The sequence below is a fragment of the Branchiostoma lanceolatum genome, chromosome 13, assembly GCF_035083965.1.
Source record: "Branchiostoma lanceolatum isolate klBraLanc5 chromosome 13, klBraLanc5.hap2, whole genome shotgun sequence".
In the NCBI taxonomy this organism is placed as follows: domain Eukaryota; kingdom Metazoa; phylum Chordata; class Leptocardii; order Amphioxiformes; family Branchiostomatidae; genus Branchiostoma; species Branchiostoma lanceolatum.
The window spans coordinates 11,949,180-11,965,648 of NC_089734.1; the positions used below are offsets into that span (position 1 = coordinate 11,949,180).

Sequence of the window (16,469 nt, forward strand, 5' to 3'; positions counted from 1 at the left end):
TTAACCATGTACAGCAACTGTGTAGGTACCGATATATACATTGTTAGAAGAGAAGATATGTTGCAATTTCGGACACAAAAATGATATGAATGAATTATACAACACTTCACAAGCAAATACGCTTGGTGCATTTCCTAGGGGTCAAGACAAGTGTGGCATGAATAGCTTACAGTAAAGCTTCTTCATTAACATCAATTTATCTCTACCAATTGTTAGTAGAGATGGCTCTACAAATATTCTCCCATGTACAACTCTACATCTATTGTCAACAGTCTACCAGGGCATAGGAAAGGGGGAGGGGGGCCAAATATGTGTTTTCTATAGTTGTTCTTTAGATGGAGGATTGAATTTACCCCGAATAGTGGGTAAAGAATGCAGATTTGTACAATTGCTGGAATGAGTGAGTTTTTATGTTAAATAAATCTATGTTGTGAATTGTCCCAAGTGTTGTTTGATATGTGAAAAGTAGAATGTCATGGAATGTGTGGAAGTTTGGAAAGATTACTCTTGAGAAAGTGGTGTGCCATGTGTGTGTGTTCACAACTACGTATACAGTTACAAACTATGGTATTTTTTTTCTTCACTTTTGTTCTATTTTTTTCCAATCAACCACTGTATAATGTAAAATGCACAAAGAACTGGTATATGCGACTCAGTCTAAATTTCAATTGAGAATCTGATTGAAATACTGTAAGTCATAAATTTTTTGGTGGTTTCACAGTTTTCATGGTGCTCTGTCTTGCATTACATTGCTGGTTGTTTTAATCTCAAATTTGACCATCCTGCCTCAAAATCAAATCCCCGCAAGCTCTAAATAAGATAATTTACAGTATGGCCGAGTTTGTAAAATGGAATATGCTAACTTTCTCAGCAATTGTAAGCTACAAATGATCCAACGAAATCTGTTCACTGCCACCGTGTATTGTGACTACAGTTGGGAACATGCTCACTGGCACATCACCATCTCTGGTGCATTATAGTGGCTTTTGTACACATGTGTAGATGAAAGTATGGGTCAGAATGGATGAAGTTTCAAGGATATCTGTCAAAAATACAACAGTATGAGTTATATAAATGTTTTCAAATAACACGGACAAAAGATAATAAAGTCAATCGATTTTAGAGGCTATAGCCATGGTGTTTGCTTCATCCTTTTAAATTAGTTAGTGATGTGTCTTTCCATTTAAATCTTGGGTAAAGACGTCTTAATCAGTGACTCACCTTCACGTCCGTTATTCATGTACTCTCCAAGCAGAGGTGGTTGATTTGGAGAAATTGTGACCTTTTTATCACATGGCCCGTTTTTTATCCGCCCTCCTCTCAGTGTTGGGGAGGGCGGATAAAAACGGGCCATATCATCGGATAAGAAGGTCACAATTTTCCCCATTAACAACTTCTGCTTGGAGAGTAATTCTGATGCAACCCATCAGATACCATATTACATAACGTCATTACGTTCTGCGCATGTGTCCCAACAGACCAATGACGAGCCGAAGAAAGCTTGTCACGTGATCGAAACTATCGGGGTTTTATGTGTTTTGTGATCATGGGAAATCGCTCACGATGTAAGCAGTTCCTCTTTCACGGCGGCCCGCCCAGCAGACATTTTCAGTCAATAGTCCACAGTCCACACCCAGTACGACATATTGCTGTCTAGTGACTCTGTAACGTTAGCTATATAAGGAAATCCAATGGCGGGATCATTCGGGTATTCTGGACAAGAAGTGGTCGGCGGTTATCAGAAGTTGGAGAAACTAGGGCACGGTGCATTTGGCACAGTGTACAAAGGGTGGAAGAATGGCAACTTCTATGCACTGAAGGAACTGGACCTGAATGACGATTCCCGCAAGGAAGTTCAGCCTCTGTTAGCTCTCACCCAATATAGTCACCCCAACATTGTGCTGTTCATCGAAGGTTTCGAAGTCCAGGCCCAAAACAGGTACATTCATGTAAGGCCTAGGGGTTGTGCGATATTCAGCGGATGGGTGTGGTGGGTTGAGGGGGACGTTATGTAGAGAATCAAGTCAGAGGCAGGATCAACTGAATTTTCCCTTTTATTCGACAGGTATTTTGGGCTGTTGTACATGTGAGCAGAAGCGTGGCGCGTTGTCGAAAATTCACAGGAGACACGTTATGGCCGCCGTCCTAAGGTGCTATGTGGTACACCACGCAACGGCTGTTTTTCATATTTTACGATCTTTTTATTTTCACGGCGGCCCGCTCAGCAGACATTTTCTGTGCAATAGTCCACACCACGTACGTAGTGGTTAGGAAAATACCTGCTATTGTCGTACTGGTATTTTGTACTAGTCCCCTTATGCCAAGCTAGTTCCACATTCCAAATTCTCAGACTTCAGAGGCGTAGAGAATACAATATTGCCCCTTGCAATTGACCGAAACTGGGGGAGTTTTGTACTTGCAATCGTCAGTTCCTCTTTCACTTTCACTAGATGTTCGGCTCCGACTTAAATATTTTAGGCGTCTTTTCGGGCGCTTTTGTCGGGCTTTCTGTTTTGCCAGGTTTTCTTTATGTCTTACTACTTTACGGAGGATTGTGTGCTTGTTACATTCCCTTTCAAATATATTGTTTTTTGCTCAGGCCACACCAATTGTATTTGTTGGTTCTCGGAATCGCCCTCTCCTGTTTTTCCCATTTTGAAAAAAAAAAATTGGATCACTATTCCCATTTACAAATTCTAACTCCTAATTTTACTATTTGTTCAGTTGTAAAACTCAATAGCCACCAAAATAGACTATTAAGGCCTACACACACCTGAAAGGTGTGGTCATATTGATCAGAAGTTATAATTTTTCATTTATTTCTCAATATCAATCCATATATTACATGGCAAAAGGTACTTTTGTTACTGAAATTATAGTACTAGATCAAAGAAAGGGGTGCATTGCATGAAATTAGTCATACAAAGCTGAAATTTGAATAATCCTCCAATTTTTTCTGTTATGTAAACCCTTATCTTCACCCCAGACTATTTGCAAAAAAGTTTTTTTTTTTTTTGCCCTGTCGCTCCAATTTTTTTCTGAAAAAATCCGAGAACCAACAAATAAAATTGGTGTGGCCTCAGGTGTGTTCTTCTTTCTTCTGTAAAAAAAGGAGATGTAGGTGGCATGATTTATGCAGGAACTTAAATGTCCCTTTCGGTAAATGCTACAGATGTCACATTGGAGGACCATGGAGGTGTAGGTAGCTTTAGGAAAGGTGAATACAGCAGAATGTGCGTTATGCTATTAAGGACCTCATTTGCGTAATTCATGCAGAAGCTCCATGTGTCTTTTGCGGTAGGGATTTCCTATTCGAGATATAGGTAGCTTTAGGAAAGGTGAATGTAATGTGTGTTATGCTAATGAGGACCTACTTTGCATAATGCAGTAACATCATATTTCATACTTCCTTTATTAATGGCAGGGAAATATCCTGCATATTCTCAAATATATTGCCTTTCTAGTTAACTTTTCATTCCAGGCTGTGGCTCGTGATGGAGTTCTGTCCGCTGGGGACTATGAACGACTTCCTGCTGAATTACGGGTCCTCCTACAACCAGACCTTCATGACACAGATCGCTGATGCTGTCGCATTCCTGCATGGCCAAGGAATCGTACACCGAGACCTGAAGCCTGACAACGTACTGGTCTCTGGGACTGCACAAAACCCCACCGCAAAGGTGGCTGACTTTGGACTTGCAAAGGTACCATACCTACAGTAGAAAAATGTAATTTTTAAAACGTAACTTGGCAATTCAATTTGTAACAAGAGTTCGGAGACCTCAATTCTCCATGAAATATATATCATGCAAATAGGGCCCTCATTTGCATGATTTATATTCAACCATGTTCACCGAATTTCCAGTTATCTACCAATATAGAATGACAGTATTTTCTCATTAATTATGCAAATTAGGTCTTCATTTGCATAACTTTTATCTATCAATGTCCCTTTATTTCTCAGTTACATAAGTTGCATTCATGAACTGTCTTACCATTGAATGGAGTGCATTTATAAAACTTCCCATTAATTCTGCAAATTAGATTCTAATTTGCATGGTCACCATTTCATTATACCAAGTAACACTTGAGCTATCCACATAATAAAAACAAGTATACAGGTTTGGTTGTATATCCCTTTGAGGTATGACCACTAGCTGTGGGGCCCCTGGGGAATACTTGTCCCAGTTTCGAAACTAACAGGTGCCAGCTGCCACAACATGCCTAGAAGGAAATATAGATTTTTCTCATTAATTATGCAAATCAAGTCCCAATTTGCACAGCTTGCACTTCATTATGTACATCTTTATTTAAGTTACCTGCATATTAAATAACATGGAAATCTGTCGTTCCTTTGTTCAGTTATTCCCCTTGGAAGATTTTGACAAAAACGCCAATGCAGTTCCAGAGTCACATACCAGGGGGCCGAAAATCGACCTTGACCTTTGTTCTCCCAACACCTACCCACATACCAAATATGTTAACAATCCATACAGACGTTCTTGAGTTATGCTGACAACAAGCATACGTGACACACACACATACACGCATGCAAACACGCACACAGACACGCTCAAAACAATATCTCCATTCAAACAGACATGGGGAGGTGTGCCATATCCAAATATGAAGTATATAAAAATGTCATGGCATCATGTTCAAGTGGCAAGTACATTTCCAGTTGATTTAGACATGTTTTGACTTTCATATTACGGTTTAAAGATTGGTTTTGCATTTTTACTCCACAGGTGTGTGAAAATGCCTTTGATGACATCTACTCCCAGTACTACCTGCACACAGGTGTGGCTTTCAGATGGTACGGAGCCCCTGAGGTTTGGGACTATCATTACACCGAGAAATGTGACATCTTCTCCATGGGTGCCATGTTTGCTGCCATGCTCGACTGTACAACAGTCAGGTAGGCTGATCTTTCGTGATTTATGCAAGATAACCTGTATCACAAAGCGTAAATGAAAGTTTTTCTTTCAATCTCCCTACTCTGCTTTAGGCCTATCTATTTTGGATCCAACGGACAAAAATGTGAATATTGCTGCTGGTAACTCTAGATCTTTATATAAGGTTGAAAAAGGTATGAAAGGACAGGATTACTTATCATTATGTTTGTATCATTCATGTAATGTTATTTTCAGGCTAATTAATGAACTACAATCAAACAAGACATACGGGAGAGAAACTAGATATTTCACGGAGGTGTGAGATCTTTGAACTCTTGTTTCAGTGTGGACGGCAAGCCCCTGCTGGCTGTCTACATCAAGGAGGGTTGGGAGCCAAAACCTGTGGCCCTGGTGCAGAGAGAGAACCCATCTTTAAACCTGGCAGCTCACATCATGAAAGGACAACCAGACAGCGATCTCAAACGACTCATTCTGCGCATGATGGCCTACGACTACCATCACCGACCCACAGCATCAGAGGTCAACAGCGCCTTGAATGACACCAGTGGATGCACACTGATGTGAGGTACGTGTCACTTTCCTGTTGATAGCTCATGTCAACTAGCCTGGAGTCCCTGCCTTGTTAGCTTTGGTTTGGCTGCCAACGTCGCTACGTTATTAAATGTTATCAAAATATTGGAGGCTAGCGACGTTGGGAGCGGACCAAAGCTAACAAGGCTGGACTCCAGGCTACATTTAACCTGCTCAGAAAAGTATTGAAAACCCAGTTTTACCAACAGACCAATAAGATCTACATTGCCAGTGCCAGTTGCTGTATGCACTGAAGAGCAAGCACATCTAATATGTTCTATATATCATATGTTGTCAAGTACAAAACGTAGTTAATGGCTGACGTTACCATAGTATCCATATAAAGAGTCATGATGTGATAAGAATGTCAACCTAACTCACTAGGTACACTTTAGCCTGGAGTTCAGCCTTCTTAGCTTTGGTCCGCTCCCAACGTCGCTACCTGCCTGTTGCTTGTTAGCAGCTAGCGACGCTGGGAGAGGACCCTAGCTAACAAGGCTGGACTCCAGGCTACACATACAATAAAACTTTCTTATACATATACTTTTTTTCTTCAGCTGCCTGTAGCCAAGGAGGTAATGGATTTATGCAGATGTACAACAACCGTTTCGCACCAGATCTAAGCCAACTGCATGATGTCTGCAATTGTACTTATTTAGCTTAGGATATTGCTCAAGGGGAAAGACCATTTCTGTGTATCGATGTTGTTGAACTTTTATTTGAAAAGACAGTTGAAATCTGAACAAGTTGTGATGTCTTGTTTTTACGTCATACAACTCTGATGGCGGCCATGGTGGCTATTATCATAATCTATCCATGTTGAACAGGCATTTTTCTAATATGTAGCTTTTATGCATGCATATCTTGTATTCTATGGTAAAGTTTACTGATGTACTATTGTGCAGTTAAGTGCAATGTGAAGGTCGTGCAATGAGATCTGTTCTTAGCAATAAATATTATTCAATAGACCACAAGTACAAAATCTTTGTGCCCTACTTGTGTAAAAGGTAATCATTTTAAACTTTTGTGTCAAGTTGAGTGGTCTGGTATTATAAGATCTGATCATGAATTCATAATTTTCAGCAGACTGGGCCTGGTATTTTCAACATCACATTGTAATCGTTCCGATGGAGATGTGAATGCTCAAACTACATTAATAAACTGATCAAAGAACTTATCATTTCTCTCGGTCATTACTCCTCTCTCGTGTTGTCTTACTCTAACATCAAATATTGATTGTACATTACATCACTATAATCTTAACTACCTCCATGAAAGAGGTTATGGTTCATGCAGCGTTTGTCTGTGTGAGTGTGTGTGTGTGTGTGTGTGTGTGTGTGCCTGTGTCTGTGTGTGTGTGCGTGTGTGTGTGTGTGTCTTTCTGTCTGTCTGTGTGTGTGTGGTACACTTGCCTCACACCAGTGTCAATACCTTTCCTGCTGTAGGCCGTGCATTAGGAAGATATTCCATCATGCTCAGAATCAATCTTTTAAGATCTCTGTTTGATTGTTGCATCATGATGCAACCTGACAGGTTGGTGCTTGGGATTTGATGCTGAATCTGGCCCACTGGGACCTTGCCCATTGGCTGAACTGTATATGTTGGTTGCAGCTTGCCAGACATTGTTTGCACCCAATCCACTTGCTTCATCAAGCCCACTGGCTCTGCCATACTCTCTGCATGCACCATGTAGACAGCTTGAAGGAGCTTACCATCAACTCCCCTGAAACAGGATAAGGTTTCGATGTTTACATGTGGATCTAAACATGTACACATACACACATAGACAATCCGATTAAACAGCCTAAAATAGAATGCACCACAGTCAATGTTACAACAGTGATGAAGTGGTTATAGCTTTGCCTCATTCATATTATCTTAAAGTGCACAATTTAACATTTCCTAATTACATTCAGTCATAACAGTATTATTCAATGAAAATAGACGGTTGTACCGAAAAGAAACCCTTCTGATGTTCAAGTTATTGAACATCGAATCTTACAAGTTACAAGTCATTCTTCGCTCGATTCCTTCCGCCAGGTAATCAAGGTGAACGTCATAATGTCCCTCTAATAAACATGGCAGCTAGTTCGGCATCTGGCACTGCGACTTGCGAAAAGCGTTTTTTTTTTTAAACAAAAACGCAAACATTATAAAAACTTGCAGTTGTATATACTCGACGATGATTATGAACTGCTTGCTTCTCAAATGAGCGTCATATCATGAATGGAAATTAACGTAATAACCTGGCGGCAGGAATAATGCTTATCACATATAATAATTATTTGTCGCTTGTAATCAGGGACTGTTCTATTGTAGTGCCATTGGTGACATAAACACTTTAGACTCATCTTACCTGACTGTAGTACGGTCGACCATGGCAGCAAACATGGCACCCATAGAGTAGATGTCACTTTCCTTGGTGTAGAGACTGTTGAAGCGTTTAAAAACCTCTGGACCCCAGTACCACTTTGATCTCCAACTTTCAAAGAAGCTATGTCTGCAAGCCTGTGGCGTAGAAAGAGAATTAAGAGAAGGTTGTGTTTATCAACTGTTTTAATAGCCATGTTACGTCTCAATATCCATGTTACGCCTAATATCAATGACTCATGATAGCTGTCATGTGCTTCCTACTCCTACGCTTTATTTCACTTAGTTCCTAGCTCATTATTCCTAGCCTCACCTTGGCCAATCCAAAGTCAGCTACTTTAGCGATTGGGTTTTGTGCAGTCCCAGAGACCATGATGTTGTCAGGCTTCAGGTCTCCGTGCTCAATTCCTTCGCGATGTAGAAAATCAACAGCATCAGCAATTTGCGTCATGAAGGGACGTGTGTGGATGATGTTCTGAGGTTGCAGCAGGAAGTCGTTCATAGTCCCAAGCGGGAAGAACTCCATCACCAGCCACAACCTGCAATGAAAATTCAACATTAACTAAAAATCACTCAGATCGTTAACCTCTGGCAATGAAGCACTTTCCCCATTTCAAGAGCCCTTTAAACGTCTCTGGATTCAAATCACAAATTGTTCAGAGGCTATGACACGTTATATTTTGCTGCATCATACCCTATCCTGACAAAATCACCTTAGCCCAAGCCCAAGCCTTAGGTATAAGCGCGTTCGTAGATTCGAGTACGCATGTGCAGTGTCAAAGGTGAAAGCCCCTGAGACGTAAACAAAACCTTTCTTCGCATTGTTATGATCCACTCGATTGTAACACAATATCAAAGACTTATGCTAGCCCTTATTGTATAAGTAATTAGGATGTAGACCGCCCGTAGGAGTAATAATTGTCGAACCTACATGCACGAACTTTTGTGTATGAGGGTGAAAGTACTTATGGTATGATGAAGAAGAACTTTATTGCACAACAATTGTACACGGTACAATTTATGGCAAGAACTATTAAACATATGCATAGTACAAGATAGTGTTATGAGATGAAATTGCTGTAAAACTTTTAAGTTTTATTCTATAACTCTATCTTGTACTATGCATATGTTTAATAGTTCTTGCCATAAATTGTACCGTGTACAATTGTCGTGCAATGAAGTTCTTCTTCATCATGCATAAGTACTTTCACCCTCATACACAAAAGTTCGTGCATGTAGGTTCGACAATTATTACTCCTACGGGCGGTCTTTTGTCACGCTCCTATCTATGACGTCACATATCCACACCCCCATATCACATTCCAACAAAACCACAGCCCGACACCAAACAAAGATAAACATCGTTTGCCTCACCTGGCGTGGTCGAAGCCAGGGTTGAACATCACGATATGGTCATGACCACGCTTCTGCAGTGCCATAAGGGGTTCTATCTTGTTGATTCCGTTGGGACTCTGGTACAGTTGCTTGATAGCGTACCACTTTTCATCCGTCTGTGCTTTTCCTTTGTACACCATACCAAAGTTCCCTCTACCTATTTTATCCAACTCGGAATAACCTGGTACCTCCATTCTCCTTTTATCACTGGTGCTCGAAATTGCTGTAAACTTTCACATTGAAACTGACGAGTCGCGAAGGGTACGGGTTGCACCACTGGGAGCGGCTGTTTGGAAAGAGGGTGTGCCGAATAAAATTTCTCCAGTGTCGATCACGGAACAAAGTTGTTCTTTCTCGCCATTCGTAATTTTCAGTCACGTGTTTGCTGGAAACTATTGTGCTAGTAATTAAAACTCTCCAAACACGTCCGACAACAACTGTGACTTGGCGTTCACAGTGTTTATTGAGCATGTAAACCAAGGAGGTTCTATTCAAACCCGGTAAACCAAGAAGGTTCTATTGAAACCTGGTAAACCAGGGAGGTTAAACGAGGACATAGCCACTGACCGCGTAAAGCAAATTAAGGAAAGTACGTTTTCTAAAGTACGCAGTACCCTTGTTTCTGATGTTGCTGTTGCCCCATCGTCGTTAAATGAATATGTAACGTTAACACCTACAAACATGAAATCGAGACTCCTCACAAAAATAAACAAGATAGACAGATCACACTAGTGAACATGGGCATTCAAAGAAATACAAATGCAGAAGCACTCAGCTTACAGTTTAAAAGTGTATTCACAGAAGAAGACAACTCAGATATGCCGTCTCTTGGACAGCCATGTACCCCTCCCATGGAGCATATTAAAATTTCCACTGATGGTGTCGAAACATGCTTCATAGTCTCAATCCCTCCAAACAATCCGGACCAGACCAAATGCCACCTTCGTTCCTCAACAAGACGGCTAGTGAAATTGCACCTGTGTTGACCATATAGAGCATCGAAAAGTGGGAGATTGCACACTGTGTAACGTTATATCATAGCCTTGTGCTTAAAGCCTTTTTTTCCATTGTAAGAAAGTGATATTTCAGCCAATGTGAAGTCCTTATTTTTTCAGTTGTGTTGTATAGTACAATGTTTCATATCAACAAATAGTGCCAAAAAATTTCGTTGAATATTTTACCAGTTCAACAGGACCACGTTGGTTTACAAGGTTGAACTTTGAGCAGGACTACGGTGAAGAGAACATTCTTGGTTTACCGGGCCAACGAACACTGGACGCCAAGTATGTTTGCTGTTGTCAGACGTGTTTGAAGCTAATTTACAGGTACAAGTGTTTCCAGAAAACACGTGACTGAAACTGACGAATGGCAAGGAAGGACAAATTCGTCCCGTGATCGACACTGGCGAAATTTTATTCGGCACACCCTCTTTCCAAACATCCGCTTCCCAGTGCCAGTGGTCCAACCCGAAACCTTCGTAGTTCTTCAGCGTCAAGCTAAAAATCAGATTCAAGAAAACCTAGGATAAAGAGTGATACGTGGAAAATGGCAGGGAACCCTGCACAATTGCTAGATGTAGTAGGAGACCACTATCTGAAGTTGAAGAAGCTAGGGAGCGGAGCCTTTGGTACCGTGTACAAAGCCCGGAGTCTAAATAGTGACAAGGAGTACGCCCTCAAGGAACTGGTTTTGAGTGACGCCGAAGATATAGCGATAGCTAACCGTGAGCTTGAACCTCTTAAAGCTCTCCAGCATGCCCGTGTCCGTCACAACAACATCGTGCTTGTATTCAGGAGTCTCCTCGACAAGGGCAGGTATTACTGTTTTGCATTCAATTTTTTTTTGGGGGGGGGGGCGGTAGAAAATGTATCGCGATAAGGGAAGAAGGCCCTGAGTGTGTGACGTCAAAGGTAGGAAAGTAACATTAGATTACTAGTTAACTAAATGTAGTTATACAGTATTTCCTTCCGTGGACGCTGTCCTGGGGGAAAGGTGTACATATATTACTTCTTCTATAAGACGACCGAACCGTTACCGTTTTTAAACTGCAGGGGCCTTTTCGTTGGAAAATTTGGAAGAGGATAACTCTAGCAGGGGCTGATAGATATTATTGTTTTGGGCATGTATCTAGCTTGGGGAATGGTTAACATAATAAGATGCATATTATGCAAATCAGAGCACAATTTATATGATTAAGGAGGAAAATTTATAGTTCGGCTTCATTGCATGCTTGGACTTTTAAACATGTTAAACATGTAACGTCATACCGTTCATTCACCTAAATGGGTCTGTGTAGGCTCTTTACATGATGATTCCCCGGTCGGGTTTGTATGTCCCGCGCGAGAAGAGACATTGATTATACAAACAGTTTATAAATAATTTGCATTATAAACGAGAAATTGATATGATTCAATACAGATTTCGGCATGGAGAATAGCAGTGGGCGTTGAAAAACAGTTCCCTGGTTTCCATACTGCAGTTTTATATCTCTCCGTGGCGTCACCGTTGCGGGATGGCTTCATATCATGTAACTCCTTCATTCCAAATGAGGACCTTGTTTGCATAATCGATAAGAAAATACTTAACTATGTTAGTGGTCAAAAAATCATACGACTTCCATGCAGATGAATTTCCATTGTGATGAGAAAAAATTGCTTCCGGAATGTATGTTGTCGTGGAACTCTAGCTCTACCACATGCAGTAAGTGATGATCATGCATCACCACGCATTGCTGTATTTTGGTAGATTCTTTTGTTTTTACCAGTCTGTGGATCGTCATGGAGTTTTGTCCTTTGGGGACTATGAACGACTTCCTGCTGAAGAATGGGCCCTCCTACAACCTGGCCTTCATGAAACAGATCGCTGATGCTGTCGCCTTCCTGCATGACCAAGACATTGTGCACCGAGACCTGAAGCCTGACAACATCCTAATTTCGGGCTCGGAAATAAGCCCAATTGCAAAGGTGGCTGACTTTGGACTGGCTAAGGTGAGGAGCTATAATGGGGGGAGGGGGGAGGCAACTTTTGTGAAGAATGTAATTTTTGAAGCTAGGCAAAGGATAAAACAAGATGGAAAAGATAACAGTTTTAAAGGCTGCACCCACTTTTATTCATCAACATCTTAGTATCATGTTCAAATATCAGGTATGTTCACATGCCATGGCACCATGTCTGGTAAATTCCAGTTGTTGAGGCTGAGCATGCTCCATTGAATTGACAATTTCAATTTTAGTCAGAGATTTTTTTACTTATGAATTACAGTTCAAAAATATGTCTTACAATTTTACTTCACAGGTGTGTGAAGATGCCTTTGATGACATCTTCACTCAGTACTACCTGTCAACAGATAAGGCATTCATATGGTACGGAGCCCCCGAGGTTTGGGAATGTCATTACACCGAGAAATGTGACATCTACTCCATGGGTGCCATGTTTGCTGCCATGCTCGATCGTACAACTGTTCCGAGGTATGATATGATATGATATGATATGTGAACGCAAACGACGTCAGGAGCAAATCAAAGGTGGCGGGAAGACGGACTCCACCGTCACAGTTCAAAAAAGCATACTCGACAAAGGTGCGCATGGATACTGAGCACAAACACTTTGTGAGGGGCGTGAAGGAGGTAATCTACTTCACTCAGGCCCGTCAACCCTCTCTGAACCGTGACGGTGGTACATTACGTCTTTCCGCCACCTTTGATTCACCCCTGATGTCATCACGTTTCCGTATTCCCGACGTTCAACGCAGTGAATCTGAAGGTCGACGAGTTCGACTGAACATTCATCACGGTCATTTCTTTGTGTTGGAACAAAGCTCAAATTGCAGAAAGGGCACAAAGGGCATAATTTGCATAATGGGTGCAAAAGTGCCATAATTCGAATTTCCTTTGTGGTAACTGGTGGGAATAACGTACTTTCCACTATGGTGTATATGTTAGTTAAGGGTGGACATCACTATGCATATATTTAAATATGTAAATAAAAAATATTATTTTCGGTATTCTGCAAAGGAAAGGACTTTCACACATGTAACATATGTAATTTTTGTATAGAGAAGACCATCATTTAGAATAGACTATGGTAATTACAGCCTTATTTGCATCATCAATGAGACAAGATAAAACAATGAATCTTCAAAGGCTCAAAATGCTCATGGAAGTATGAGGTCTCCGAACTCTTGTTTTCACAGTGTTGATGGTAAGGACCTTCTAGCTGTCCACATCCAGGGCCAACCGTTGGGCTTTGTGCAGCGCCAGAATACCGACCTGGCAGCTTTCATCATGACTCAACAACGAAACAAAGGTCTCAAACGATTCGTTCTGAGCATGATGGCCTACGACTATGATGAGCGACCCACAGCAGCTGAAGTCAACAGAGCAATGAACCCAATATAATTGATGAAAAATCTAAAAAAACTACCCTTGATTATGATCCTTTTCAGAATAGAGTGTACCAAAGGTTCATGACCTTGTCCTTCTAAATCTAAATCTAACCATGACTAGCTTCTATATCCTCAGGTTGCAGAAGCCAACACCACTTCCTCCCAACATAAAAAGCTACCTGCCACCAATGAAGGCCACAGCAACGCCGCATACAGCTTTAGATTATTGTATTCAAATTGGCTTGTATACATGGGGTTTTAAACTTTGTCGTTTTTGTACGTTACCTATACTTAGCCCAACGGAGCAAATGGGTACAAAGGATACAACCTTCTATGGTATATTTTTTGGCCCCGCCCAAAATTCAATCCATCAAGCGGCTCCCCGGGTGCCCAATGTTATGTTGCACCGCTAAGCAATCAATTTAAAACAACTTACTGACAACTTACGGAAAATGTACATGTAAACCCGGTTTATACCAATTTCTACTGGTAAAATACAAAGGAAATAGATAATGTGAAATGTGAAATAATTGATATCACATTGTTTTTTGCTGCAATGACTGATGTATCATCGTCGTCGATGTTAGATGATCGTATTTCCGAAAAGAAAATCAGATAAGCCTCAGCAATTCAAACCCCTTTGCGAGTCTTTCGCGATTTCCCCATTTCCGAAAACACCAAAATTTGGCAATTTGACGGTCGTTTTAACACTTTTGTCGTCGCGACCGGGAGCGGTACTGCACATTGGGCTCTGGTAGGGTATTTCGTCCTGACTTATGAAAATGTAAAAAGGATACAAGAGATAAGGCATAAAGGCAGAGAACATTTCCCAAATAGGTCTAGACGTCTTCTCATATATTTTAGAATGATATTTTTAAGACTTTTACAAAGACTAGTTGACATGAGAAAGGGTCACTGTTAGGCACCGCGCGTAGAGCGAGTGTAGAACTGTGGCTTTCAGTCAAAGCGCCACCTACGTTCATGTACACATCACTCTGTAACGTTATAGTATATGTGTATCATAGCATAAGTCCGGTTCTTCTTGTGCTAAAAGCCGTTCTTCCATTGTAAGAAAGTGGTATTTCAGCTAACGTGAAGTGTTTATTTTCTCGGTTGAGTCGTATGGTTGAGTTGTATGGTACAATTGATGAATACAGGAAAGCATCCCTGTATTATAAAAAGGCATTATGAGTGGTATGGTACAAAGTTTCATATCAACAAACAGTGCCTAAATTAAATCTCGTTTGATAAATTACCAATTGATATGACTAGGGCCTCGTTGATTTACACGGTTGAACTTTGAGTAGTGCCTCGGTGAAGAGAACATTCTTGGTTTACAGGTTGAACAAACGCTGAACGCCAAGTCTCTTTGCTCTTGTCAGACGTGTTTGAAGTTGATAACAACAGGTACGATTGTTTCCAGAAAACGCGTGACTAAAACTAACGAATAGCGTGGAAGGACAACTTTGTCCCGTGACCGACACTGATAGAATTCTATTCGGCACCCTCTTTCCAAACAGCCGTTTCCAACCCGTATAACGTTACCCTTCGTAACTCGCCAGTGTATTTTGAAAGTCAGACTTTTAAAAAATGGCAGGGAATCCTGTACAAAATGTAATAGTAGGCGACTATGCGAAGTTGAAGAAGTTAGGAAGTGGAACTTTTGGTACCGTGTACAAAGCCAAGAGTTTGGCGAGTGGCAACGATCGTGAGTACGCCCTCAAGGAATTGATCCTGGGTAACGCCCAGCACATAAAGACAGCTAAATGTGAGCTTAAACTTATCAAAGCTGCCAAGAATCCCCAAGATCGTCATGACAACATCGTGCTGGTATTTGGGAGTTTCTTTGACAAGGGCAGGTATGGATGCTTTACATTAATTTGGGGGCTGAGGTGTAGAAAAGGTATCGCGATAAGAGAAGAAAGTCATGGATGTGTGGCGTCAAAGGTATGAATGCAACATTGATTAAAGCCCCTATATCACTGAACCCGGCGACCTCACTGCGTCCTAAATTGGATTTGTGTTACCACTGACTTTATAATAGTCTTACCCTTGACCGGCTTAATAAACGACGTGGGACTTTTTTTCCTAACTTTTTTCCTAAAAATGTGTACTAGTAGTTTGGGCTTCTGTGAGATTATGCTGAAAGAAGTACATGATGCAATCGTTATATCAATCACGTAGACTTTGTACCATAAATAAGGTCAGGTCAATATCATGTCTCTTCACTAAGGCTTGTGTGTCTCTGACAAACACGCATATTGATTAAATATAGGTGACAAAAGACAAGATGCTGTCACATACACACATTATTTCACGACATAGAATTGAAGCCCCCCTCTCACTGGACCCGCGGAACGCTGGCGTCGTCGCTGCGGCCGATCGAATTGTACAAAGCACTTTCATCGACAAAAAAAGAATCTTTCTAAGCTGTGTGTTTTGTTGTCTTTTTCGTCATACTTGTTTTGAAATATATTCCCATTATAAAGTCAAGGGTAACACAAATCCAGTTTAGGACGCAGCGACGCCGCCAGCGTGCCGCGGGTCCAGTGAGGGCTTTAGTGGTGCTCATGCAACGGCGCATACTGTATCATTTCAGATTCCACCCCAATTATATGTGTTTCGTTATCCATACGGACCCTTGGCAAAATTGGTTTTTGTTTGTACCAGTTTATGGCTTGTGATGGAGTTCTGTCCGCTGGGGACTATGAACAACTTCCTGCTGAATCGCGGGTCCTCCTACAACCAGAACTTCATGACACAGATCGCTGATGCTGTCGCCTTCCTGCATGGCCGTGGGATTGTGCACAGAGACCTGAAGCCTGACAACGTAC

At 41.2% G+C, this 16,469-nt stretch overlaps 3 protein-coding genes across 3 annotated transcripts in view; all 3 read left to right on the top strand.

The window, feature by feature from the left end:
• Positions 1-1,691: 1,691 nt before the first annotated feature.
• Positions 1,692-6,663, top strand: LOC136447641 (serine/threonine-protein kinase pdik1l-B-like). Its single transcript, XM_066446681.1, has 4 exons — positions 1,692-1,939; positions 3,482-3,704; positions 4,749-5,481; positions 6,044-6,663. Exons 1-3 carry the CDS (start codon positions 1,692-1,694, stop codon positions 4,920-4,922), a joined length of 645 nt encoding a protein of 214 aa, XP_066302778.1. The 3' UTR covers positions 4,923-5,481; positions 6,044-6,663.
• A 4,028-nt stretch (positions 6,664-10,691) lies between these two features.
• LOC136446676 (serine/threonine-protein kinase 35-like) lies at positions 10,692-14,678 on the top strand. Its single transcript, XM_066445139.1, has 4 exons — positions 10,692-11,065; positions 12,016-12,238; positions 12,546-12,718; positions 13,444-14,678. Exons 1-4 carry the CDS (start codon positions 10,797-10,799, stop codon positions 13,646-13,648), a joined length of 870 nt encoding a protein of 289 aa, XP_066301236.1. The 5' UTR covers positions 10,692-10,796; the 3' UTR covers positions 13,649-14,678.
• Positions 14,679-15,204: 526 nt separating this feature from the next.
• LOC136447598 (serine/threonine-protein kinase pdik1l-A-like) overlaps positions 15,205-16,469 on the top strand; it is a 4,455-nt gene continuing 3,190 nt past the window's right edge. The window contains exons 1-2 of the mRNA XM_066446608.1: positions 15,205-15,494; positions 16,306-16,469. The exon at positions 16,306-16,469 is cut by the window's right edge and continues 59 nt beyond it. Of these exons, the coding sequence (XP_066302705.1) occupies positions 15,226-15,494; positions 16,306-16,469 (433 nt within the window). The 5' untranslated portion in view covers positions 15,205-15,225. The remainder of the gene's footprint in view (positions 15,495-16,305) is intronic.